General features: G+C 56.2%; 5 protein-coding genes across 12 annotated transcripts; 4 read left to right on the top strand and 1 right to left on the bottom strand.

Moving 5' to 3' along the window:
- The first annotated feature begins 22 nt into the window (after window positions 1-22).
- Window positions 23-5372, top strand: tbk1 (TANK-binding kinase 1). Its single transcript, XM_058067449.2, has 21 exons — window positions 23-152; window positions 616-706; window positions 780-920; window positions 981-1110; window positions 1178-1359; window positions 1430-1590; window positions 1669-1779; window positions 1848-2027; window positions 2147-2343; window positions 2428-2486; window positions 2552-2643; window positions 2725-2826; window positions 2926-3004; window positions 3077-3198; window positions 3268-3344; window positions 3436-3475; window positions 3570-3671; window positions 3745-3841; window positions 3903-4003; window positions 5130-5201; window positions 5288-5372. The coding sequence occupies exons 2-21, from the start codon at window positions 620-622 to the stop codon at window positions 5325-5327; spliced, it is 2172 nt and encodes a 723-aa protein (XP_057923432.2). The 5' UTR covers window positions 23-152; window positions 616-619; the 3' UTR covers window positions 5328-5372.
- Window positions 5373-5509: 137 nt separating this feature from the next.
- gpr19 (G protein-coupled receptor 19) lies at window positions 5510-7851 on the top strand. The gene is made up of 2 exons (XM_058067483.2): window positions 5510-5828; window positions 6203-7851. The coding sequence occupies exon 2, from the start codon at window positions 6213-6215 to the stop codon at window positions 7455-7457; it is 1245 nt and encodes a 414-aa protein (XP_057923466.2). The 5' UTR covers window positions 5510-5828; window positions 6203-6212; the 3' UTR covers window positions 7458-7851.
- Window positions 7520-9135, bottom strand: crebl2 (cAMP responsive element binding protein-like 2). Its single transcript, XM_058067502.2, has 3 exons — window positions 8191-9135; window positions 7913-8110; window positions 7520-7838 (listed from the first exon to the last, which is right to left on the bottom strand). The coding sequence occupies exons 1-3, from the start codon at window positions 8203-8205 to the stop codon at window positions 7698-7700; spliced, it is 354 nt and encodes a 117-aa protein (XP_057923485.1). The 5' UTR covers window positions 8206-9135; the 3' UTR covers window positions 7520-7697.
- Window positions 7899-13087, top strand: dusp16 (dual specificity phosphatase 16). 2 transcript variants are annotated; one of them, XM_078791221.1, is made up of 7 exons: window positions 7899-8166; window positions 9367-9848; window positions 9923-10061; window positions 11451-11614; window positions 11694-11853; window positions 11918-12041; window positions 12126-13087. In XM_078791221.1, exons 2-7 carry the CDS (start codon window positions 9621-9623, stop codon window positions 12955-12957), a joined length of 1647 nt encoding a protein of 548 aa, XP_078647347.1. In that variant the 5' UTR covers window positions 7899-8166; window positions 9367-9620; the 3' UTR covers window positions 12958-13087. The 2 variants fall into 2 exon arrangements, with proteins under 2 accessions (XP_078647347.1, XP_078647346.1); XM_078791220.1 differs by lacking the exon at window positions 7899-8166 and adding an exon at window positions 8659-8944.
- Window positions 13088-13237: 150 nt separating this feature from the next.
- Window positions 13238-24047, top strand: eps8a (EGFR pathway substrate 8a, signaling adaptor). Of its 7 annotated transcripts, none has more exons than XM_078791216.1 (25): window positions 13870-14490; window positions 15282-15355; window positions 17690-17742; window positions 17849-17905; window positions 17982-18049; window positions 18125-18286; window positions 18350-18499; window positions 18585-18667; window positions 18736-18836; window positions 18910-18980; window positions 19218-19344; window positions 19928-20016; window positions 20089-20163; window positions 20246-20394; window positions 20453-20564; window positions 20636-20745; window positions 21059-21170; window positions 21245-21385; window positions 21461-21496; window positions 21652-21675; window positions 21760-21973; window positions 22042-22231; window positions 22301-22433; window positions 22799-22842; window positions 23274-24047. In XM_078791216.1, exons 2-24 carry the CDS (start codon window positions 15300-15302, stop codon window positions 22808-22810), a joined length of 2325 nt encoding a protein of 774 aa, XP_078647342.1. In that variant the 5' UTR covers window positions 13870-14490; window positions 15282-15299; the 3' UTR covers window positions 22811-22842; window positions 23274-24047. The 7 variants fall into 7 exon arrangements, with proteins under 7 accessions (XP_057923417.2, XP_078647344.1, XP_078647342.1 ...); XM_078791217.1 differs by having other exon boundaries at window positions 23487-24041; XM_058067434.2 differs by lacking the exons at window positions 13870-14490; window positions 22799-22842 and adding an exon at window positions 13238-13445 and having other exon boundaries at window positions 23274-24041.
- Window positions 24048-24214: the final 167 nt, after the last annotated feature.

Below are 24214 nucleotides of genomic sequence, written 5' to 3'. Positions count from 1 at the left end.
GCTACTCCGACGACCCTTTTTTTTTTAGAATTTCGTTATTACACTAAGCATTACGGTAATGTGGTCTGAGCAGCAACTGAGTTGTGATTGGTTCTCGAGTGCCACGTGACCTGGCAACAGCGGAAGAAACGGAACTGGCGCAGCAAGAAGGGGTAAGCTTACGAACAGCAAAATGAAAACAAAGATTAAAACTGAGTGATTGTCACATTTTATCGATTAAGTGACCGTCTGCCCCCCCCCAACCCCCGGATGCGGTTAGCATGATTGTTGGGAGTTTAGCAACCGGCGGCCACGACGGCCGTCGAAAGACGAGAAAGGAGAGGAAGCGTCCGAGCTGTCGGTTACTTATGCTTTGCTGTCGCGGCATTGCTGCTCGGCTGTTATCGAACCGTCGACCAATTAAAACATCACTCCGTTCAGGAAGTGACGTCACAAAATTCGGGCTTTCTTTTCACGTCGAAACGACAAAAGCAGGTGTTTGTTGTCTCTGCCTGCCGCGGGAATTTCCCTCGAGTGACGTCAGCACAGCCGGATGATTGACAGCCTGGGAGGCGTGTGTGTGTGTGTGTGTGTGCGCGCGTGTGTTGAATAATAGCGTAAAGATGTCGTCCTCAGGACCATGCAGAGCACCACAAACTACCTGTGGCTCATCTCCGACCTGCTGGGTCAAGGCGCCACGGCCAACGTGTACCGCGGCAGACACAAGGTGACACGCGCAGAGGTCAAAGGTCCTCCCGCCCTTCTACGTCCTGCTGTAAGCGTCTTTCTTGTCTTTGCAGAAAACGGGCGACCTGTACGCCGTCAAGGTGTTCAACAACCTGAGCTTCCTGCGCCCGCTGGACGTGCAGATGAGGGAGTTTGAGGTTCTGAAGAAACTCAACCACAAGAACATCGTCAAACTGTTCGCTGTGGAGGAGGAGGTGCGTGCGTGCGTGCGTGCGTGCTACCGAGGTGGCGTCATGTGACTTCCTCTGTTGCAGTCCAACACGCGGCACAAGGTCCTGGTGATGGAGTACTGTCCCTGCGGGAGTCTCTACACCGTCCTGGAGGAGTCGTCCAACGCCTACGGGCTTCCCGAGGACGAGTTCCTCATCGTCCTGCATGACGTCGGTAAGAAATGGCCCACATGTCCCGTGTTGGGCTCCCGTGACGCCGCCTTCCGGTCGGTCGCCCGCAGTGGCGGGTATGAACCACCTGAGGGAGTACGGCATCGTGCACCGCGACATCAAGCCGGGCAACATCATGCGGGTCATCGGCGAGGACGGACGCTCCGTCTACAAGCTGACCGACTTTGGGGCGGCGCGGGAGCTGGAGGACGACGAGCAGTTTGTGTCCCTGTACGGCACGGAGGAGTACCTGGTGAGGGCCGCCATCTTGTTTCCCCGTCAGTCGGCGGTCAGACGCCGTCGTCAGCGTGTGTCTGCCGCAGCATCCCGACATGTACGAGCGCGCCGTGCTGAGGAAGGACCACCAGAAGAAGTACGGCGCCACCGTGGACCTGTGGAGCATCGGCGTCACCTTCTACCACGCCGCCACTGGCAGCCTGCCCTTCCGCCCCTTCGAGGGACCCCGCAGGAACCAGGAAGTCATGTAAGGCCGCCGGCTCTGAGCCGCCGGCTCTGAGCCGCTGGCGAGCCCACGCTCACAAGGCCACTCTCGCTCTCTCAGGTACAAGATCATCACGGAGAAGCCGTCCGGGACCATCTCGGGACACCAGAAGTGTGAGAACGGGAAGATCGAGTGGAGCACCGAGATGCCCGTGTCCTGCAGCCTGTCCAAGTGGGTGTCCCCGCGAGGCCCCCGTGCCGCCACGGAGATCTGCATTGATCCGCCTTGCGTCTTCTCAGGGGCCTTCAGAGCCTGCTGACGCCCGTCCTGGCCAACATCCTGGAAGCGGACCAGGAGAAGTGTTGGGGCTTCGACCAGTTCTTCGCCGAGACCAACGATATCCTGCACCGCACCGTGGTCTTCGTCTTCAGCCTGCAGCAGGCCACGCTGCACCACGTCTACATCCATGAGTACAACACGTGAGTAACGCCATCACGCCGCCGCCGCGTCACGCCGCCGCCGCGTCACGCCGCCGCCGCGTCACGCAGCCGCGTCACGCCGCCGCGTCACACTGTCGCCTGGCCGCTGGTGTGCACAGGGCGGCGCTGTTCCAGGAGCTGCTGTCCCGCAGGACCAGCATTCCGCTGCACAACCAGGAGCTCCTCTACGAGGGCCGCCGCCTCGTCTTGGACCCCAACCGCCAGGCCAAGACCTTCCCCAAGACCACCAGGGACAACCCCATGATGCTCGTCAGCCGAGAGTCCGTGGCCACAGTGGGACTCATCTTTGAGGACCGTACGTGACCCCGCCCCTTCGAACCCCCCCCCCCCCCCCCCCCCGCCCCCGCTTCAGCCTCAGCAAGTGTTCTTGTCTCCGCAGCAAGTCCTCCCAAAGTCCAGCCTCGCTACGACCTGGACCTGGACGCCAGCTACGCCAAGGTACCCGCCCAACCTCACGTACCCGCCTTTGTAGCCACGCCCACTTACCCCATCTTGGTCTTCAGACCTTCGCAGGGGACGTGGGACACTTGTGGAAGACGTCCGAGTCTCTGCTGGTCTACCAAGAACTGGTCCGCAAAGGGGTCCGTGGTCTCATGTGAGTTGATGGTGGTGATGATGATGATGATGATGATGATGGTGATGATGGTCATGATGATGATGATGGTGATGATACCAGAGAGCTGATGAAGGAGGACTACAACGAGATCCTCCACAAGAAGTCTGAGGTCTTCCGCCTGTCCAACGTTTGCACCCAAAACCTGGAGAAGACGGAGCAGCTGTGAGTGCGCACGTCTAAGATGGACGCCATGCGTGTGCATAAGTACACATGAGTCGGGATGAAGAAGGCGTGTGCGTGTGCGTGTGCGTGTGCGTGCAGGTTGGAGGTCCTCATGCAAGCCAACGTGCTGACGTCCGAGTATGACGAGATCGCTGACATGCATAAGAAAGTCGTCAGAGTGAGCGCTCGCCCCGCAGGCGTGATTGCTGCGTGACGGTCGCCATGGTGACCGTGACTGCGTGTGTTGTAGATCTCCAGCTCCTTGGAGCCCATCGATAGGAGCACGCAGGACGTGAAGGCCAAGTTCCTGCCAGGAGGTCCACTGACTGATGGATGGACCCAACAAGTGGGCACGCACCCCCAAGACAGGAAGTAAAGTATGACTCCTCCCCCTGTGTGTGCGTGTGTGTGAGTGTGACCAGCGTGTCACGATGTGTGCAGCGTGGAGAAGATCAAAGTCCTGCTGGACGCCATCACGGCCATCTACCAGCAGTTTAAGAAGGACAAAGCCGAGAGACGTAAGTCAGCATCATCATCATCATCATCATCATCATCACCACGTCTTTCTGATGTGTGTGTGTGTGTGTGTGTGTGTGTGTGTGTGTTCAGGTCTTCCTTACAATGAGGAGCAGATCCACAAATTTGACAAGTAGGTCCACACGTGTCAGCCCACCCACCGCCACAGCCTCCACTCATGTGCGTGTGTGCGTGCGTGTGTGCGTGCACGTGTGTGTGCACGACAGACAGAAGTTGGTGCTCCACGCCAGCAAAGCCCGCACGTTGTTCACGGAGGAGTGTGCCATGAAGTACCGCCTCTTCATCTCCAAGAGCGAGGAGTGGATGAGGTGAGCGCCGCCGCCTTCCCTGCGCTTCGCCCGCCGCGCCGCGCCCTTAACGTGCGTGCGTCGCCGTGCACAGGAAGGTTCACCACGCGAGGAAGCAGCTGCTCGGCCTGACCACTCAGCTGCTGGGCATGGAGAAGGAAGTCAGCGTGCTGACGGAGCGAGCCGCCAAGGTACGCCGACCCCCCCACCCCTCCAGCTCACCCCCGCCCCCTAACGCCCATCCTCCTCCAGCTGCAGGAGCTACTTCCTGCCAAGGTTCTTCCCCTGCTGGCCGCTGGCATCAAACCTCAAGCCTACCTCAGCCAGAACACCCTGGTGGAGATGACGCTCGGGTGAGACCACCCTCTGCCCGCTCCGCACTTGGTCTGCTGGGTGCCTGCGCACTTGCGTACTTACGCAGTCTTCATTGCATAAGTGCACTACACACTTGCGTACTTATACTCAGTCTTCATTGCATAAGTGCACTACGCACTTGCGTACTTACTCAGTTTTCATTGCATAAGTGCACTATGCACTTGTGTACTTACTCCGTTTTCATTGCATAAGTGCACTACGCACTTGCGTACTTACGCAGTCTTCATTGCATAAGTGCACTACACACTTGCGTACTTATACTCAGTCTTCTTTGCACAAGTGCACTACGCACTTGCGTACTTATACTCAGTCTTCATTGCATAAGTGCACTACGCACTTGCGTACTTACACTTAGTCTTCATTTCATAAGTGCACTACGCACTTGCGTACTTACTCAGTTTTCATTGCATAAGTGCACTACGCACTTGCGTACTTACACTCAGGTTTCATTGCATAAGCGCACAATTTTCTATGTACACTTAGTCATCTGAGTGCATAAGTGCACAACCGGGTGCTTGGACAGCCTGGATGAAAACCTGAAGAGCAGTGGAAAAGTAGCTAGTAGCTAGAACGTATCTCCTGCACATTGGGATCTTCATTTCTTCTTCAGCCTCTTGGGCCATCCCAAACTGCTTTCGGGGCTCATGAGCAAACCTGGGGATCTGAACCTTCAACGTGGTTTAACAGCAGAAGAACATTCTAAGCACATTTAATGGTCAGAATGGGAATAGCATCATAGGTCCCCTTTAAGACCTCATTAAGATCCACGTGTGAAAAGGTACGTTCTAGCTAGTTTTACACTGGACCTATGTACTTAGCCTCTGAGTGCACAACTGCATACTTGTGCCACTTGGTCTTCTGAGTGCATAAGTGCACAATGCGTACTTAGTCTTCTGAGTGAACAAATGCATACTTAGCGTGTCGTTGAGTGCCCAAGCGAGCACGTGCACACTGAAGTACTGACGTACTGAAGTACTGAAGTACTGTAAACGCAGTGCACTGCCAGAAGAGGAAGGTAAGTAAGTGTGAGTGTGAGTGCCGACTTGGGGCCAACGTTGGTGCAGATGCTCCATCCTCCATCTGAGACGTGCGTGCTTGTGTCAGGATGAAGAAGCTGAAGGAGGAGATGGAGGGCGTGGTCAAAGAGCTGGCGGAGAACAACCACTTCCTGGAAAGGTCACATGACTCTTTTTGCAGAAGCCTGGCCCACGCAGGTCACATGAGCGCCTGTCAATGACGTCATCAAACGTTGTCTTCTTCAGATTCGGAACGCTGACGTTGGACGGAGGCCTGCGAGGTTGAGAGACGCCAAGGAGGCTTTTTGTAAATAAAAGGAGATGTAAATAATCATCATCATCATCATCATCATCATTTGCTTTTCCACACGCACGCACGCAGGTCACGTGACATGAAATAAACAATGACCACCCGTTCAGCATGACGTGCCTCAATTCTCCCCCCCACCCCCACCCCGCCGGTTGCCCGTGACGACCGAGCTCTGTCGCTGTTGCCATGGAGACCCGCTGCGACAGCATCTTTCAAGATGGCGGCACACGAACGTTCCTTTTAAGACCGCTTTATTCTGAAGGGATGTTGGGGGCGGGGCCTAAGGCCCCCACCAGGAACACGTGACTCGGTACGAGGAAAACATGCATCCTCCTCTTCATCGCCATCATCATCATCCTCGACCGAAGACCACACGCGCGGCTGCCTCATCATCATCTTCCTCTCCCGCGCTGAGGCCGCCGGCGGTTCCGGTCCGGATCGTCGGCTCGGCGGTTTGGGGGTCGGGCGCGTGCACTGGTGAGACGTTTACATAAATCCGTTTCTGACAAGTGACGTCATGTACGTACATAGTGTTGATGTGCTGGGGGGCGGGGCTATCGTTAGCTTAGCCACGTTGTTATTAAATTAGCACGGATTGACGAACTAGCTTCAGCCCGGGAGCGGCGTCAGGCGGCAACAGGAAGTGACGACATGATTGGAAAGGCTTCCTGCTGCTCGGTGGCGCCACCTTCAAAGTTGTCTCAGAGAACTTTGACCTTGACCTTTGTCCTGCTAGCATGTTACTAGCATGTTACTAGCATGTTACTAGCCTGTTACTAGCATGTTAGCACGAGTGCCACTAACGCTGGTGTGTGTGTGTGTGTGTGTGTGCGTGTGTGTGTGCGCGGCAGCGTGACCAAGATGGTGTACGCGTCCACCAACACGGTGGCCATGGAGCGCACGCTCTTTGCTCCCGCCTTTTCCTATCCCGTGTCCTTCAACTACTCGGAGAGGGAAAACTCAACGGTCCCGAGCAGCTCGGCCACGCCCACCAACGTGACCTCCTCCCCTTCGTCGTGGCTGAGCCGCCCGCAGGAGGAGCTGACGTCGGGCGAGGTGGCGGCGCTGGCGCTGGCGTTCGGGGCGGTGTGGCTGGTGTCCATCTTGGGAAACTCGCTGGTGTGCGTGGTGATCCACCGCAGCCGCCGCACGCAGTCCACCACCAACTACTTCGTGGTGGCCATCGCCTGCGCCGACCTGCTGGCGAGCGTGGGCGGCGCTCCCCTGGTGCTGGTCCAGGTGGCGTGGGGCCGGTGGCCTCTGAGCGCCGAGGCGTGCAAGGCGGTGCGCTACGTGCAGCACCTGTGTCCCGGCGTGCAGGTGTACGTGTTGCTGTCCATCGCCGTGGACCGCTTCTACACCATCGTGTACCCGCTCAGCTTCAAGGTGTCACGCGAGAAGGCCAAGAAGATGATCCTGGCCTCGTGGCTCTTCGACGCCGCCTTTGTGGCGCCGTGCGTTTTTTTCTACGGGTCCACGGCGCCCGGCGGCCGCCACTGCCACTTCTTCCTCCCGGACAGCTGGGGCGCCGTGGCCTACGCCGCCGTGCACCTGCTCTTCGGCTTCGCCCTCCCGGCCGGCCTGATCGCGTCCTTCTACCAGCGCGTGGTCCGCTACATCTGGAGGATCGGCGTCGACGGCCACACGGTGCGTCGGACCACCAATGCGGTCCCACGGACCAAGGTGAAGACCATCAAGATGTTCCTCATGCTCAACTGGGTCTTCTTCGTCACGTGGACCCCCTTCTACATGGCCCAGTTGTGGCACCCCAGGGAGGCGGAGGGCGGCGGCCGGCGGGGGCTGCTCTTCTTCGCCGCCGTGGCCTGGATCTCCTTCAGCTCGGCGGCGTCCAAGCCCACCTTGTACTCGGTCTACAACGCCAACTTCAGGCGGGGCATGAGGGAGACCTTCTGCATGTCCTCCATGAAGTGTTACCGTAGCAACGCCTACACCATCACAGCCAGCTCGCGCCTGGCCAAGAAGAACTACGTGGGCGTGGTGGACGTGCCCGTGCACACCAAGGCGGGGGCCAAGGACCACTTTGACCCCACAGACAAGAAGGTGGCATGGACCGCCAGCGGAAACCCCCACAACACCTTCGTCTGACTAGCTAGCTGCTCGCTGACGCTTTGTGTGCTAACCTTAATTAGCATGTCGACTCCCACAAAAAAGGTGAAATCGTGATGTTTATTTGTTAGCGTTGACGCCACCGCCATGTCTTTCTTCACACCAATAAAGAAATCAAAAGCTCCCGAAGAGAAGTCAGTAGAAGTTCATGGGAGCTTGTCGCCATGGAAACAAGCCAGGAGATGCCAACTGGTCCGAGCGCAGCAGACATTTTGTTTCTCAGCCTTGAACGTTGCTGTTGTTCTTCTTGGTCTTGGTGCCGACGCCCCCTGGCGGCGCCTTCTGGTCGTCGCCCGTCAGCAGAGCCTTAATCTCGGATGGGATCTTTCCCTGGTCCATGGCCGAACACCACTGCTTGTACTGGAACACAGCAGGAAGGTGAGTGGGGGTGAGTGGGGTCGGGGGCTGATTCATGGCCATGACGTCACGCTCACCATGTCCAGTTCTTCCCGCAGGGCGCAGATGGCTCGCTCCTTGCTGGACACCAGTTCCTCCAGGTACTGGTACCGGAGCTTCTTCCGGGCCCGACACTCCCTGGCGCTCTGGCGGCTTCGCTCCAGTTTGGCCTTCAGGTCGATCTTGGCGGGCTTGCGGCCGCGTTTCCCGGGTTTCTTCACTTTGCCGGCCACCATCTGATGACGATGACCACAGACAGAGCGCCGCTAGCATCGTGCTAACAACAGCTGGAGTGAGGACGCGAACGGATGCTCACCTTGTTTTCCTCCATGTTGCCGTATGCTAGCGGCTCGCTAGCGGCTCGCTAGCGGCTCGCTCGCGTTAGCCTCGCACGGCTAGCAAGCTCGGCCCGGCGGATGAAGGACGAGAAGAAGGCGCAAAGATGTCAGCTGCTCGACACCATTTGTTGTTTGGATGTTTACATCACCGTCTTTTCCGCTCTGCGTCGCTGACCACGCCTCCTTTGACACAACTTTATTGACAAACGAAATATGGACAAAAAACTAGTCAACTAAGAATAAACGAGTAAAGTACCTTCGCTGAGCTAAATACAATGTTTGTACCTTCCCTGGCATACAAAAATGAGCTAATTACAATGTTTCATCAACATATGTACACATTCTGTATGACGATGCTAACAACCACGCCAAGCTAACCGTGCGTGCTAATAAAAAAACCCCACATTTTTCTTCCTAACAGTTAACTGTTGTATCAATAGTTCCCTTTATAGCTGCCATTTCTTCCTTCCCGTGTACGCCTGTGATCCACGGAGGAGTGAGTGTTGCGATGGACGGTCACGTTTATTAGGTGCCTGCGCCTTTAAGACGCCGAGGCTCCCCCGGATAACGTAATGCTTTTATTTTTCACGGCCGTGACCTCATCTGTAGCAGAGACTTTCTCTCGGACTTCCACTTTCTCGCCTTCGCGTCGTCGGCGCACCCGGAGTCCGACTTGTCGCACCACCCGACCCGTCTGCGAGCTTTGGGAGTTTGACGTCGAACTTTCGAAGGGTGAGTCGACAACAAGCTCGTCGTCCAAGGAAGTCAAGTCTTCGTCACCCGAACACCGAAGTAACGAGCAGGACGTGCTGCTGACGTCACAGCCCTTCGGGCCTGCTAGTTAGCTACTAGTTAGCCACGCCAGTTAGCCGTCTGCCCGACGCTGCTAGCTTATTTGTGTTTACTGTAAGTTCACATTTGACGGCGATCATTCATTGAAATTGAGCAAATGACCTTCCCTTTTAACGTGTTGTCATCCTGCGCGCTGATTGGCCACCGGCAAAGCCCCGCCCCCTCTGAGCCACTTGAATCAGGCTGCGGTCAAAGTCCTGATGTCATGTGGGGGCGGGGTTTACCTGGCAGTGGGAGGAGCCTGAGATGGAGTATTACATTGATGTGATGGCAAGGCCTCACTGACTCTTTCACTCCCACAGTGACGACGTGTCTGCACCGCCGTGATGTCATCACTTCCTGACTCTTGTCCCGCCTTCTGCTGAGCGAAGGATCCCCCTCCGACACGTTCCAGGCGGTTCTGAGGACGGTGGCGCCCTTCCGCTGGGGGGAAGGGGAGGGGCTTGAGGTGCAGACGCCATCGGGATGATGACATCGGCTTCCATGAAAATGGTCTCCCCGTGAGGCCTTCGCCGCGTGGCGTGGACCAGCAGGACGACCAGGGGGAGCGGCGGGCATGCTCAGGCCCGGCAACGTGAGGCCCATCGGGGCGGAGGCTCTGGTGGCGCTGCTGGAGGGGGGTCTGGACCGCGTGGTTCTGATCGACAGCAGGCCGTTTGTGGACTACAACACCTCCCACATCCTGGAGGCCGTCAACGTCAACTGTTCCAAACTGATGAAAAGGAGGCTCCTGCAGGACAAAGTCCACATCGCAGAACTCATCCAGCACTCGGCCAGCAACAAGGTCAGAACCCCACGCACTTCCTGCTACGCACGCCTTATTTCCTGCCGGCGCTCACGTGTGCTTCGTGTGCTCAGTTGGAGCTGCAGGCCCACCACGAGGTGGTGGTCTATGACCACAGTTCTTCAGACCCGTCCTCTCTGGGCTCCGATGGCTTCGTCGGCGTGCTGCTGCTCAAACTGGAGCGCAACTTTCCGTCCGTGCACCTGCTGGAAGGTGAGTGCGTGTCGGCGGCACGCCGTGGTGACATCACACTTGCGTACTCACGCCTGGACTTTAGTACGCGTTTGTGGAGTTACTGTCACGCTGAAGCCCACTACACCCGCTCTAGTCTACTTACCCCCGCTCTAGTCTACTTACCCCCGCTCTAGTCTACTTACCCCCGCTCTAGTCTACTTACCCCCGCTCTAGTCTACTTACCCCCGCTCTAGTCTACTTACCCCCGCTCTAGTCTACTTACCCCCGCTCTAGTCTACTTACCCCCGCTCTAGTCTACTTACCCCCGCTCTAGTCTACTTACCCCCGCTCTAGTCTACTTACCCCCGCTCTAGTCTACTTACCCCCGCTCTAGTCTACTTACCCCCGCTCTAGTCTACTTACCCCCGCTCTAGTCTACTTACCCCCGCTCTAGTCTACTTACCCCCGCTCTAGTCTACTTACCCGCACTCTAGTCTACTTACCCGCACTCTAGTCTACTTACCCCCGCTCTAGTCTACTTACCCCCGCTCTAGTCTACTTACCCGCACTCTAGTCTACTTACCCCCACTCTAGTCTACTTACCCCCACTCTAGTCTACTTACCCCCACTCTAGTCTACTTACCCGCACTCTAGTCTACTTACCCGCACTCTAGTCTACTTACCCCCGCTCTAGTCTACTTACCCCCGCTCTAGTCTACTTACCCCCGCTCTAGTCTACTTACCCCCGCTCTAGTCTACTTACCCCCGCTCTAGTCTACTTACCCCCGCTCTAGTCTACTTACCCCCGCTCTAGTCTACTTACCCCCGCTCTAGTCTACTTACCCCCGCTCTAGTCTACTTACCCGCGCTCTAGTCTACTTACCCCCGCTCTAGTCTACTTACCCCCGCTCTAGTCTACTTACCCCCGCTCTAGTCTACTTACCCCCGCTCTAGTCTACTTACCCGCACTCTAGTCTACTTACCCGCACTCTAGTCTACTTACCCCCGCTCTAGTCTACTTACCCCCACTCTAGTCTACTTACCCGCACTCTAGTCTACTTACCCCCGCTCTAGTCTACTTACCCCCGCTCTAGTCTACTTACCCCCGCTCTAGTCTACTTACCCCCGCTCTAGTCTACTTACCCCCGCTCTAGTCTACTTACCCCCGCTCTAGTCTACTTACCCCCGCTCTAGTCTACTTACTCCCGCTCTAGTCTACTTACTCCCGCTCTAGTCTACTTACCCCCGCTCTAGTCTACTTACCCCCGCTCTAGTCTACTTACCCGCACTCTAGTCTACTTACCCCCGCTCTAGTCTACTTACCCCCGCTCTAGTCTACTTACCCCCGCTCTAGTCATGAGCCATGAGTATGAGGTGATAACTTCCTGTATCAAAATAAAAGTATGGTGACAGTTTCCTGTGCGTCAGGTGGTTTCTCAGAGTTTTCCCGCCAGTTTCCGGGTCTGTGTGAGGGCAAGGTGGCGGCGGTTCCGTCGTGCGTGTCCCCACCGTGCCTGCTTGTGGCCAACACGGGTCCCACGCGCATCCTGCCCCACCTGTACCTGGGCTGCCAGCGGGACGTCCTCAACCAGGTACGCACACACACACGCACGCACGCACGAGTCCTTCAAGGCAACGACGATGATGATGATGATGATGATGATGTCACAGGATGTCATGCAGCAGAACGCCATCGCGTACGTGCTCAACGCCAGCAACACGTGTCCCAAACCCGACTTCATTCCAGAGTCTCACTTCCTGCGGGTCCCCGTCAACGACAGTTTCTGTGAGAAGATCCTGCCATGGTTGGACAGATCTGTTGAGTTCATAGGTCAGCTGCCCCACCCGTGACGTGTGTCATGTGATGTGCGTCATGTGATGTGTGTGCGTTGCAGAGAAGGCCAAAGCCTCCAACTCCTGCGTTCTCGTTCACTGCCTGGCGGGAATCTCCCGCTCGGCCACCATCGCCATCGCCTACATCATGAAGAGGATGGACATGTCTCTGGACGAGGCGTACAGGTCACTCCAGGACGCCGTCTCACTCGCTCTCTCTCTCTCTCTCTCTCGTGCGACCCGGTTCTGACCCCCTGGTGTGGTCTGCAGGTTCGTCAAGGAGAAGAGGCCGACCATCTCTCCTAACTTCAACTTCCTGGGTCAGCTGCTGGACTTTGAGAAGAGGATCAAGAGCCCTCACGCCACACAACGGCAGCCCGTCCCGCCGAACCCGCCTCTGGACCGTGATGTCAGCAGGGGGGCTCTGCTGGAGCCCCTCATGCTGCCTCCTGAGGAGCGTCTGCTGGCTCAGACCCTGGGCGGTCTGCAGCTCGCCACCGAGGATGGCGCCCGCCTGAAGCGCTCCTTCTCTTTGGACATCAAGGCGCACGGCGAGCCGGGCGTGGGCGGCGCCACCGCCAAAGCGCGTCACTTCTCTCCCGTGGAGGAGGTCTCGGAGCAAAGTCCAGACAAGGACCACACATATGAGATGCAGCGGGCCGCGCCCTCGACAGACGACGCCAACTTCCTGTTCGGACTGTCGCAGAGCCAGCAGCACCTGGCCAGAGCGGGCCCCAGCAGCACCCTGAAAGGGTGGCACTCAGACATCCTGCTGGGGCCCGTCACGGCGTCGTCTCGGTCCTCCCGGGCAGGAGCCTGGTACCTCTCCTCGGCCATCTTCACCGGGGGCGGCTTAGCGGCGCTCGGCTGCGGCCACGGGCCGGAGGCGGTGCGGCGGCGTGGGCGCCCGCGAGCACGAGACGGCGGCGACTTGCGCAGGAGCTGGCACGAAGAGAGCAGCTTCGAGAAGCAGCTGAAGAGACGAAGCTGTCAGATGGACTTCGGAGACGGCCTCACGGACAGACGCTCCCGGGACGACGTGGCGCAACTCGGAGGTCGCTCCAGTTTTTCTGGAAGCTTGGAGCTCATCCAGGTGTCCTGACGGGAGCTCCGCCTTTAGCTTGTCATTGCCGTGTAGCGCCGCCTCCTGGCTGTATGATGATGATGAGGATGATGATGAAGATGTATGTGATTAAAGGTGTGAGGTGGTCGTACATAAACAAGAAGACTGTTAGCGGAATGTACTTTGATGACATTTTCTTTTACTTGTCCTCTACTTCTATCTGCTGTTTGCTAACTTTCTAGCCTGTAGCTGGCAGCGCCTGTCAGTCCACACTCGGGGATAAAGCCCCCACCGAGCACCACTTAAGGGCTTCTGCTGCCTGTCAGTCCACGATCGGGAACAAATCCTACCGGAGTTGAATCAGTCGAAGTTCCGCAGCTCGGTGGTTGTGGTGCGGAGAACCGAGCCGGGCAGCCTCATCGGGCAGCCGAACCAGAGACTTTTTGGTCGGACGTCAGGAAGGAGCGAAGGCGGCGTCTCGGTGCCATGTCTGAGCAGCGGCCACTCGCGTGAAGCTGCAGCCGCAGGTGAGTGTCTTGGAGCGGCCGGAGCCCCGCTGAGCACCCTGGGTGGGGTGGGAGGAGTTATTAGATGAAATTTCTATCAAATATATGGCAGCTGGTTTCAAAGGACGAACCCTAACTGGCAGTAAATCAAAGTGTTGCCTTTGGATGACGTCACCGACGCAGTCTGGAATAATCTCTAACGGCGTTTGGGTCCCCATCAGGATTTTGGAATGACAATAAAAGCCTGCTTATCTCCCCCAGCAGGTGTGTGGCAGCCCGGTACCGGTACTGCCTGCCGCGCCTGAGATTAGAACCCTAAATTAGCGCTCATCTTGTTCAATTATCACTTTTATTGTTTAATTGGTGCTCTTCCTATTGAATTAGCACTCTTATTGTTGACGGAAATGAAAAGTCGAACCCGTGACGTCATCTGTAAGCGATGATGGCACGTGGTCATCTTGGAAGCTTCTAGACCCGGAGGTCGAAGCTCGGCTAGCTGGACGCTACTAGCGGGCTAGCTTTGTTGTGTTGCTGGCATGCCTGTTACCGTGGCGACCAGCGGTGACGTAACTCCACCTGCCTGCCCCTGCTGGTGTAAATTATGGGATGGAAAGGGGACACCTGTTCGAGTTAGGTTCCAGCGTGAGGGTGTAGTGTAGCGGCGTGGCCACAGGGGGCGCCCCTTGCTAACATGAGTGCATTTTGGGTAACGAGTTTGCTGTCTGTTATCTGCTCTCCATGTTTGTTCTGGATGTTTCCGTGTGTAAAGTTCACCATCTTTGATGTTAATCATTAGCCGGGACATTAAAGCCACCTTTTACTTCCTGGGACAGAGTAGCGCCATCGCTAACTTTTGCTAAGCTTCTTTAAATCAGCACTGGCCCCGCCTCCGGCCCCGCCCCGGCGGGTTGTAATTAGGAGATTAAGCGGTAAATCCTGGAGGTCCTCCATGAAGGAGGATTTCTCTCAGTTTCACCTGACCACGTTCACACGCTCCATGTGACCTTTGGTGACCCCACCCACCGCCAACATCAGCTGAGCGCCTGAAGCCTCGCCGGGCCAGAAGGTCAGTGAGCTTGTGCCGACATCGAACCTTACGTGCCGGCCGTTGTCATGGTGACGTCCAGATGCCAAACATAGCATGCTAGCAAGCGTGCTAACATCCTGACGTGATGCGTCATATTAGCTTCGCATGCTAACTAGCGCTAACTAGCCCATTTTAACTCGATGACATCCTCACTTCCTGCTCTTTTCTTTGAAGGACAGTGTGTGTGTGTGTGTGTGTGTGTGTGTGTGTGTGTGCAAATCTTCTTATCTGCTTTACTTTGTGTGTGTGTGTGTGTAGGTATGGGAGGGGCATGAAGTAGATGATGAAGAGAGATTCCATCATCATCTTCACTGTTTATCTTGCCTAGGGGGCGGGGCAGATGAGCTGTCAGTCACAGGTCCCACACTGTACTTTTATTGTGAACGTGTGTGCGTGCACGTCATCACTGAATTCACACTGAGGTGTCAGTTGCCGTGGCGACGGCCCAAGGCTGTGTTTGCTGAGCTGTGAGGCGTCGCCGTGGTAACAGCGATATAACTTCACAGCCATACGCAAGCTGTCCTTCACTTCCTGTCTGACGTGCCGGCTGAAACTGAGGCAAGAGGAAGCGCGTCGGTGGCGTGAATGGCGAAGAATACGAATGTGGGCTAGTTTGTCCCTGATGGTGGTCTTGCAGGGTGTTGCCATGGATACAGAATAAGAGATGAAGTACAGACAGGCGTGGGAAAAGTCCTCTTGTCTTGGGTTAGCGTAGCATGAGGACGCTAGCGTGTGCTGCACACTTAACCATCTCCCGTGTCTGTGCTCAGCTCGTCAGGAAGAAGAAGATGAACGACTACGAAACGCCAGCCTTCGCCTCCGCCATCTTTGGCTCCTACAGCAAGTCAGTCTTCAACCACTTTTATTTTCTCGGGATTCTTCTTCCGCTTCCTTTTGACAGACACGACAAGGCAATGCTAGCACGCGACCTAAATGAGCCGTGTTTACATTCTCTGTTGTGCTAATTGTTAGCATGCTAACTTTGCCAGGCTTTGCTGTTGGCCTAAACAAAGCCAAGCTGCCAGAAGTCAAACACCAGCTAGACTTCAAGTAGCATCAAGACCTCATCCGGCAGCGAGACCTCCACCGTTAAGACCTCAGCAAAGGATGTGTTTTGAAAGCGAAGGTGATGTTGATGTTGCTAGCGGGTATGTCCCACAAGCAGGATGGGAGTTGGAGGACAAAGGACCTTCACGGAGCGATGCAGAGCATCCCTGGAAGGAAAGAGTTGTCACTGGGGCGGACTTGGATGGACGTGTTGGTGCAGGAAGTAGCGATGATGAGGAGGTGATGGCAGGTTTGGTATTCAGGAGAGGAACGTAGAAGGACAGATGGTGGTGGACTTTGCCAGAAGGATGGAAATGTCTGTAGTCAATACGTTCCTCCAGAAGAGAGAGGAACATAGGGTGACCCGTAAGAGTCCACGGGTAGACTACATCTGGTGTAGACGCTGTGATCCTAAGGAGATCAGTGGGAGGTGAAAGTGTAGCAGATAGAAAGTGTAGAGATGGTGGAGGGTAGAAGGAAGACCAAGAGGACCAAATGGTGGAAGCTGAAACAAGAAGAGTGTTGCAGGACATTTAGGCAGGAGTTGAGGCAGGCCCTGGATGGTCAGGAGGTGCTTCCAGACAACCAGGAGAGTACTTGGTGTGTCATGTGGAATGAGGAGGTGCAGGAGCGTATACGGCCAAAAAGGTTAGCTAAGAAGAAGTGGGACATGGAGAGGACTGAAGAGAGCAGACAGGAGAACAGCGAGATGAAGGCTAAGGTGAAAGTCGAGGAGGCGACGGCCAACGAGAGGTCTATGATGACCTGTACGCTAGCTTGGAACGTTAAGGAGGGAGAGATGGATCTCCACAGGTCGGCAAGGCAGAGAGATGGAGGTGGGAAGGACGTGCAGCAGGTCAGGGTGGTCAAGGTTGTTCAATAGGTTCTTAGGTGGTGAGAAGATACCTCAGCAATGGAGGAGAAGTGCGTTGGTGGCCATTTTTAAGAACAAGGGTGATGTGCAGAGCCCAGAAGGTCAGAGGGAGCCGCATTGTGGACAAAGCCTAGGACGGGTGCAGGAGAGGAACCGTGGTATTGCATGAGGAAGTCTGGAGTGACGGAGAACCATGTCCAAGTGGTGCAGGACACGTACTCGGGGTCATGGTCTCTCCTTGTCACTGATTGTTGACCACTGCTGGCAACGATTAACGATTTAGCTTTTGGATCCTCCCCCTAGACCATGATGATGAACAATCTATGTTCTCAGGTCATGTGACGGCTGTTTCCAGGCTGCCGTGGTGCTACTCCTCACAGAAGATGCAACTTGCCGCCGGCCATGTATATGATGTATACATACATGAACAGTATATACTATGAACAGTATATATGATAAATACATATATGAACAGTATATATGATATATACTACATGAATAGTACATATGCCATTATATATGATGTATACATACAGTAAAGTCTCGTTATATCGATATCGGTTATAACGAATTACTACTTATTACGATACTATTTTCATTTCCCGGCAAATTTCTAGTCTTTTATGATATAATTAGTTCCGTTAGTACGATACCCGGTTATTATGATAATCCGGTTACTACGATGCCCTTTTCATCTCCCGCCAGCCAATTTGGTCTGCTTATATCGATACAAAAGCAGCTTAAATCAATCTTTGCTTAAGGATTTCAATACCAAAAAAGAACATACTATACAACATTGTTCTATACTATACAACATTGTTCTATTCTATACAACATTGTTCTATTCTATACAACATTGTTCTATACTATACAACATTGTTCTATACTATACAACATTGTTCTATGTTCTATACTACAGAACATTGTTGTATAGTATAGAACAATGTTCTATACTATACAACAATGTTCTATGTTCTATACTATAGAACATTGTTGTATAGTATAGAACATTGTTCTATACTATACAACAAAGTCGAGTGCATCATTGCCCACTTTTAATGCAGTTTGGCGCAGGATCGGATATATGGATAGTCCGGTTATATCTGTATTTTTTCCGACTCCCGAGAATATCGATATAACGAGACTTTACTGTATATGAACAGTATATATGCTATATACTACATGAATAGTACATATGCCAGTATACATGAGGTATGAGGTATATGACGTATGATATGTAACGTTTGTGTGTCCCAGCGGCCATGACGCTCCTGATGCTAAAGCTAAGTCCAGTGCCAAAGCTGTGTACGGTGAGTTATTTGTATCGGTATGGATTATGGATTGATGATGATTGACACGTAGCAGTTGCTTGGCTGGCGACGCCCTCACCTGATTGGCCGCTTCCTTTGCCGACAGGAACAGATGACGTCTATTTCCTGCACTCGTCTTCTAAGGAGAAAAGGAGAAGCCAAAGTGAGCTCTTGGTGTAGGTGAAGGTTCTGACGGGGTCGGGTCCAGGATGAATGTTGTGGTGTTTGTGTTCTTCTAGAACCGAGACAAGTGTGGACCAGAACCAGCATCAACAGTCTGACGGACACGTCTCAGTACCACGTGGAGGTAACGCCTCATGGCTTCATTGCTGTGCATCATCATCATCACCATCATCACCATCATCATGGCGTATGTGCGCAGCACCTGAGCACATTTGTGTTGGACCGCAAAGACGGGATGATCACGGTGGAGGACGGCGTGCGGCGTCTGCGTCTGCTGGACGCCAAAGGGAAGATCTGGACGCAGGAGATGTTGCTGCAGGTGGACGAGAAGAGCGTCAGCCTGGTGGACCACGAGAGCAAGGTGACGCCGCTCGCCGTCGTCATCTCCGTATTCCAGGAAGTGCTCAGCAGCTTCCTCTTTCAGAGCGAGCTGGAGCACTTCCCCGTGAGCTCGGTGCAGCACTGCCAGGCCGTCATGAGCGCGTGCAGCTACGACTCCATCTTGGCGCTGGTGTGCAAGGACTCGGGTCAGACCAAGGCCGACCTGCACCTGTTCCAGTGCGACCACATCAAGGTGAGCACGTGCCAGCAGGGGGCCACGCCCACGCCCACGCCCACGCCCACGCCCACGGCGGCTTGATGCATGTGTCTCGGCTCAGGCCAACCTGATCCACGCCGACATCGAGAGTGCCATGGTGGACGCCAAAGGAGGCAAAGTGAAGAAACGACCCGACGTCCTCAGGTGAATGACACCCGTCAATCAAAGGCCGCCCTGGTCTGATCGTCTGACGGGATGACGTCGGTGTGCAGGATGATCCTGAAGAGCGACGGGGACATCCCGCCGCCTCCCGCCGCTCCCGCCCCAGAACCTCCGGCCGACCAAGAGTTGTGGTCCGATCGGCGGCGAGACGGTGAGTGACGTCACGGCTGACCTGTGACCCGCTGAGCAAACAGGAAGTGACGTCCGCACATGTGCGCAAACAGATGAGCCATGGCGAGCCGATGACGACGATGGACCTGCCCAAGTGACGGCCGCCGTTGTGGACCGAGACGTGGTGAGAAGATGTCGTGGAAAGTCAAAGGTCACCGGTGGAGAAAATAGTCATTGATACGTGTCAATATTCATCATATGTGAATGATATCATATATATGATAATAATGAATGATAATATACGTGATCATATATATGGTCGCAATTCAATATCACATATGTTCTATGTCAATATGAATAAGATACAACCTATGATCTTCTTAGTCAATATTCTAAATATTGGGATGGAATTTGTTGGCAGCAAATCCTCAACCACATCCTGGACGACATCGAGTTGTTCATCACTAAACTGCAGAAAGCAGCGGAGGCCTTCGGTGAGCTGGCCAAGAGGAAGAAGGCCAAGAAGGGCAAGAAGAAAAGTCCGGGAGGTGAGCGCTTCCTGCTTGCGTGCGACCGCTTCCTGCTTGCGTGCGACCGCTTCCTGCATGAGTGCGACCGCTTCCTGCATGAGTGCGACCGCTTCCTGCATGAGTGCGACCGCTTCCTGCATGAGTGCGACCGCTTCCTGTCTACGTGCGACCGCTTCCTGTCTACGTGCGACCGCTTCCTGTCTACGTGCGACCGCTTCCTGTCTACGTGCGACCGCTTCCTGTCTACGTGCGACCGCTTCCTGTCTGCGTGCGACCGCTTCCTGTCTGCGTGCGACCGCTTCCTGTCTGCGTGCGACCGCTTTCTGCCTGCGTGCGACCGCTTTCTGCCTGCGTGCGACCGCTTCCTGCTTGCGTGCGACCGCTTCCTGCTTGCGTGCGACCGCTTCCTGCTTGCGTGCGACCGCTTCCTGCTTGCGTGCGACCGCTTCCTGCATGCGTGCGACCGCTTCCTGTCTGCGTGCGACCGCTTCCTGCATGCGTGCGACCGCTTCCTGCTTGCGTGCGAGTGCTTCCTGCTTGCGTGTGAGTACTTCCTGTGTGAGCGGCCAACCGTATAAATGCTAGCGTGGGTGTCCACCAGAGGGCGTCCTGACACTGCGCTCCAGACCTCCTGGCCAGGAGGACTTTGTGGACTGCCTGCAGAAGTTCAAGCATGCCTTCAACCAGCTGGTGAGCTCTGTCGTCATGGAAACCATGACGACAAGCAAAGATGTCTGACTGCTGCTTGTCTCTCGTCCATAGGGAAAACTGAGAGTTCACATCCAGAACCCGAGCGCTGATGAGCTGCTTCACTTCCTGTTCACACCCCTCCGGATGGTCCGCCCCCTTTGTGACACGATGAAGAAGTGATGATGATGAAAAAGTAGGAGTAAGACGGCTCCGCCCCCTCGTCTCGCAGGTGATCCAGGCGTCCGGCGGTGTGGATCTGGCCCGCAGCGTTGTGGTTCCTCTCCTGACCAGAGAGGCCATCGACTTCCTGCACGCCTCGGGGACAGCGGAGGAGCGCCACCTGTGGGTGACACTGGGAGACGGCTGGACCAAGTGCAGGTGAGAACGCCAGCATCCGATGGGAAGCGGCGTAGGAAGTCATGTAAGCGTGTGACAGGTTGGAGTGGCCCCGGGACCACCTCTTCCCGCCCTGCACTCTCACCTTTGTCGACGGCTGGCAGCCGCCCGCCCTGGCGGAGGGCGTGGCCAACGGCCAACTACCGGAGGAGGTGAGAGGTCGCCGCCCTCATTGGCTAGGTGACACAACTTCCTGGGGCTCAGCAGCCATTTTGTCTTCCAGCTGGCTGCGGACAGGTATGCCTCAATTAGCTCCGCCCACCAGCGCACACAGCTCCTGGACCGCTCGGCTGTGGCGGCGTTCCATCAAGCCTTCGGCCGCCATGCTGACGGGTAACAGAGTTACCCCCCCCCCGGTTCTTTACTCTTTCGGGACTCAAAGCCTCCTGTCCTCCTCCTGTCCCCCTGTCCTCCTCCTGTCCCCCTGTCCTCCTCCTGTCCTCCTCCTGTCCCCCTGTCCTCCTCATGTCCCCCTGTCCTCCTCCTGTCCTCCTCCTGTCCCCCTGTCCTCCTCATGTCCCCCTGTCCTCCTCCTGTCCTCCTCCTGTCCCCCTGTCCTCCTCATGTCCCCCTGTCCTCCTCCTGTCCCCCTGTCCTCCTCCTGTCCTCCCCCTGTCCTCCCCCTGTCCTCCCCCTGTCCCCTCAGAGGTTTAGGCCCCGCCGGGACGAACCAAAGCAAACTGTTTGCCAAATCCAAGTACGACTTTGTGGGGAGAAACAACACGGAGCTGTCGGTTCTTAAGGATGAGGTGGTGGAGGTAAGCCCCGCCCCACTCCACACCGCCGCCCCGGGTAGTCACGTGACATCTGAGCGTGTCAATTGGGGCGCCAGGTCCTGGACGACAGGAAGCAGTGGTGGAAGGTGCGGAACGGCGACGGCTCGGTGGGCTACGTGCCAAACAACATCGTGGAGGTGACCAAGGCGGTGGACGTGACGGGGCGGGGCGAGCCGGTCTACAGCCACACCATCCAGGTGCGTGTCCCTCGGGTCACATGACCTCATGCGTCACACCTCCACTCAACTGCGCTTTTTATTCCTGACGTCAAGCTCATGATGCCGAGGAAGGAGTTTGAGATGTTCAAGGTAGGGCGGAGGCAGGGGCGGGGCTTTGGCTAGCTGTGCTGTGCTAAACGCTAGGCTAAGTTAAGCTAGGCTAGGCTGTGTGTGCGTGTGTTTGCTAGCAGAGACGCTAACGGCCGCCCACCAAACTTGTCTTTTGTTTTGTTCCCCGTGGGCAGCAATTACTGGGCGAGCTTAACGAGGTAAACGATGCCTTCAGGGTCACCTTGGACTTTGTCTTCTCTGGTCATCGCTAGCCAGCTCTTTCTCCCTCCCCCCGCCCCCAGAAGCAGACCACCAGGACGGACCACCGGCCCAGCAAGCCTGCCGCCACGCCCATGCCCCCGGTCCCCACGCCGCCACCTCCGGCCCCCGCCAGGCTCCCCACACCCCCGCTCCCCCCTCCAGCCATGGAGACCACCAAGCCTGCCGCCGCCAGCACGGCATCCAGCGAGGCGGGGGGCGGGGCTGAGTCGGACATCAAAAGCGTCCTTGCCAACCGTGAGAAAAGTTGATTGACAGTCGGCCCGGCCAACCAGACGATGACGGCAGCCGTGTGCTCTCTGCAGGAAGGAAGTCCAACATGGAGGAGGTCCAGGACGAGCTCCTGCACAGACTCACGCTCGGCCGCAGCGCTCAGAAGAAGCTTCCCGTCCCCTTCCGCCGTGGCGGCGCCGAGCCTCCCGGGGTCAGCATCACGTACGAGTCGTCGCCCGACGACGTGCGCGGCTGGCTGGAGGCCAAAGGCTTCAGTGCAGTGTGAGTGGGACGTCCTGACACGACACGCACTTCTGTCATGGGCCTGATGATGGCGCCCCCCCCCCGCAGTACCATCACCAGCCTGGGCGTGCTGACGGGGGCGCAGCTCTTCTCCCTCAACAAGGACGAGCTGAAGACCGTCTGTCCCGACGACGGCGCTCGAGTCTACAGCCAGGTCACCGTGCAGAAGGCGGCGCTGGAGGTGGGTGTGGTCATGCCAGGACACGTTAGCCGTGAGCCGTTAGCCGAGCTTGCCACTCCCGACGCGTGGCGGCTGCCGTGACGCGTGGCAGCTGCCGTGACGCGTGGCGGCTGCCGTGACGCGTGGCGGCTGCCGTGACGCGTGGCGGCTGCCGTGACGCGTGGCGGCTGCCGTGACGCGTGGCGGCTGCCGTGACGCGTGGCGGCTGCCGTGACGCGTGGCGGCTGCCGTGACGCGTGGCGGCTGCCGTGACGCGTGGCGGCTGCCGTGACGCGTGGCGGCTGCCGTGACGCGTGGCGGCTGCCGTGACGCGTGCGTTGTGTGGCGACTGTGGCCACGTGTGTGTCATGTCTTCCCACCCGCAGGTCTTCTTCTGAGCCTCCAGTGATCTTCTCCTTCAGCCAATCAGGTATCTCCTTGAGCTGTTGCTAGGTAGAAACCGGAACGCCCCCCCGGTGAACCAGCCTCTCCAAAGCGCTCCCACTTCCTGTGTGCGCTAGCTTAGCTTAGCTTAGCTAGTATGGATCCGCTTGGAACCGTTCAGCAGAGATCTCATGACACGCTGAGGATCACGCCATCGACGGGTGTCATGGGGGTCTTTGTGGGGGTTTTACCCAGCATGCACCCTGACTAGTGGGCGGTGTCACCTTTCTGTAACCAGATGGCGGCAGCGGCGGCGGCCATCGCTTCCTGGATCCACGACACCGCTGCTGCTTTACATGAGGCCTTTTAGGGGCGGGGCATGTGTGTCACTGCCTTGCATTAGCATTAGCGTTAGCGTTAGCGTTAGCATGTTTCTCACGGAGGCAGCTCTCTAATGGTCTCCTTCCTCTTCCTCAGAGGAGTTCCGGCTCGGAGCTCCAGGAGATCATGAGGAGGCGGCAGGAGCTCCTGGCAGCCAGCACATGTGACTCGGGGGTGGAGTCTTTTGATGAAGGCAGCACCCACTGACCTCCACATGACCTCCCTCCCTTCCTTCCTTCCTTCCTTCCTTCTCGCCTTCTTCTTGACTTTTCTGCTTTCAAACTGCAGCCTCTCGCGCTTCCTCCCCAGGCGGCGGCTGACCACGCCCACTTTGTGGAGGTCATGCGGCGTCGGCAGGAGCTCCTCAGCGTGTCGCCGTAGAAACAAAGCAAGCTTCCCGCTCTCCAGAATGTTCCGGCCTGATGTGGATGTTGTTAGCATTAGCGTTAGCATAGACCACAAAAAGCCACTTTAACTGCTGCTTTATTCTGGACGCTAGCTAGTGGCTATGTTAGCACGGGCAGATGACCTCTGACCTCAGCCATCGATGAGAAAGACAGAAATGACCACGGGATTCCGTTCATGATAAAAGTGTTCAAATACTGAATTTCCTGAAGACGAGGTCAGAGGTCATGCGGTGAAGGTGGCGGCCATGTTAGATAATGAAGAGGAAATAAATGTACATACGACTCAAGACCCTGAATGGACCTTTTCATGGTGCCTTTCGTCCAGCAATAAAAGACCAACCCTGGAGCCCAACGCTAACTCACTGGCATGCTAGCCTCAGGTCCACGCCACGCTTATTTACCCCCGGGGGGGCCATGTGAGGGACACCAAGAGCAGCATCAGGAATCCTACAGCGGGGTCCGGTCCTGAAGATGCGGTGAATAAAACCAGGACATGAATGAAAAGGTCAACATGTTCTCATACGAGCATGGTGGAAGGGCAGCAAGACTTTTTGGTCACTCCACAGCGACCCTCATGACGACCCTCATGACGACCCTCATGACGACCCTCATGACGACCCTCATGACCCT

The sequence above is a fragment of the Doryrhamphus excisus genome, linkage group LG6, assembly GCF_037039965.1.
Source record: "Doryrhamphus excisus strain RoL-2023G ecotype Guam linkage group LG6, RoL_Dexc_Guam_v1.1, whole genome shotgun sequence".
In the NCBI taxonomy this organism is placed as follows: domain Eukaryota; kingdom Metazoa; phylum Chordata; class Actinopteri; order Syngnathiformes; family Syngnathidae; genus Doryrhamphus; species Doryrhamphus excisus.
This window is presented reverse-complemented; position numbering and strand designations above follow the sequence as displayed.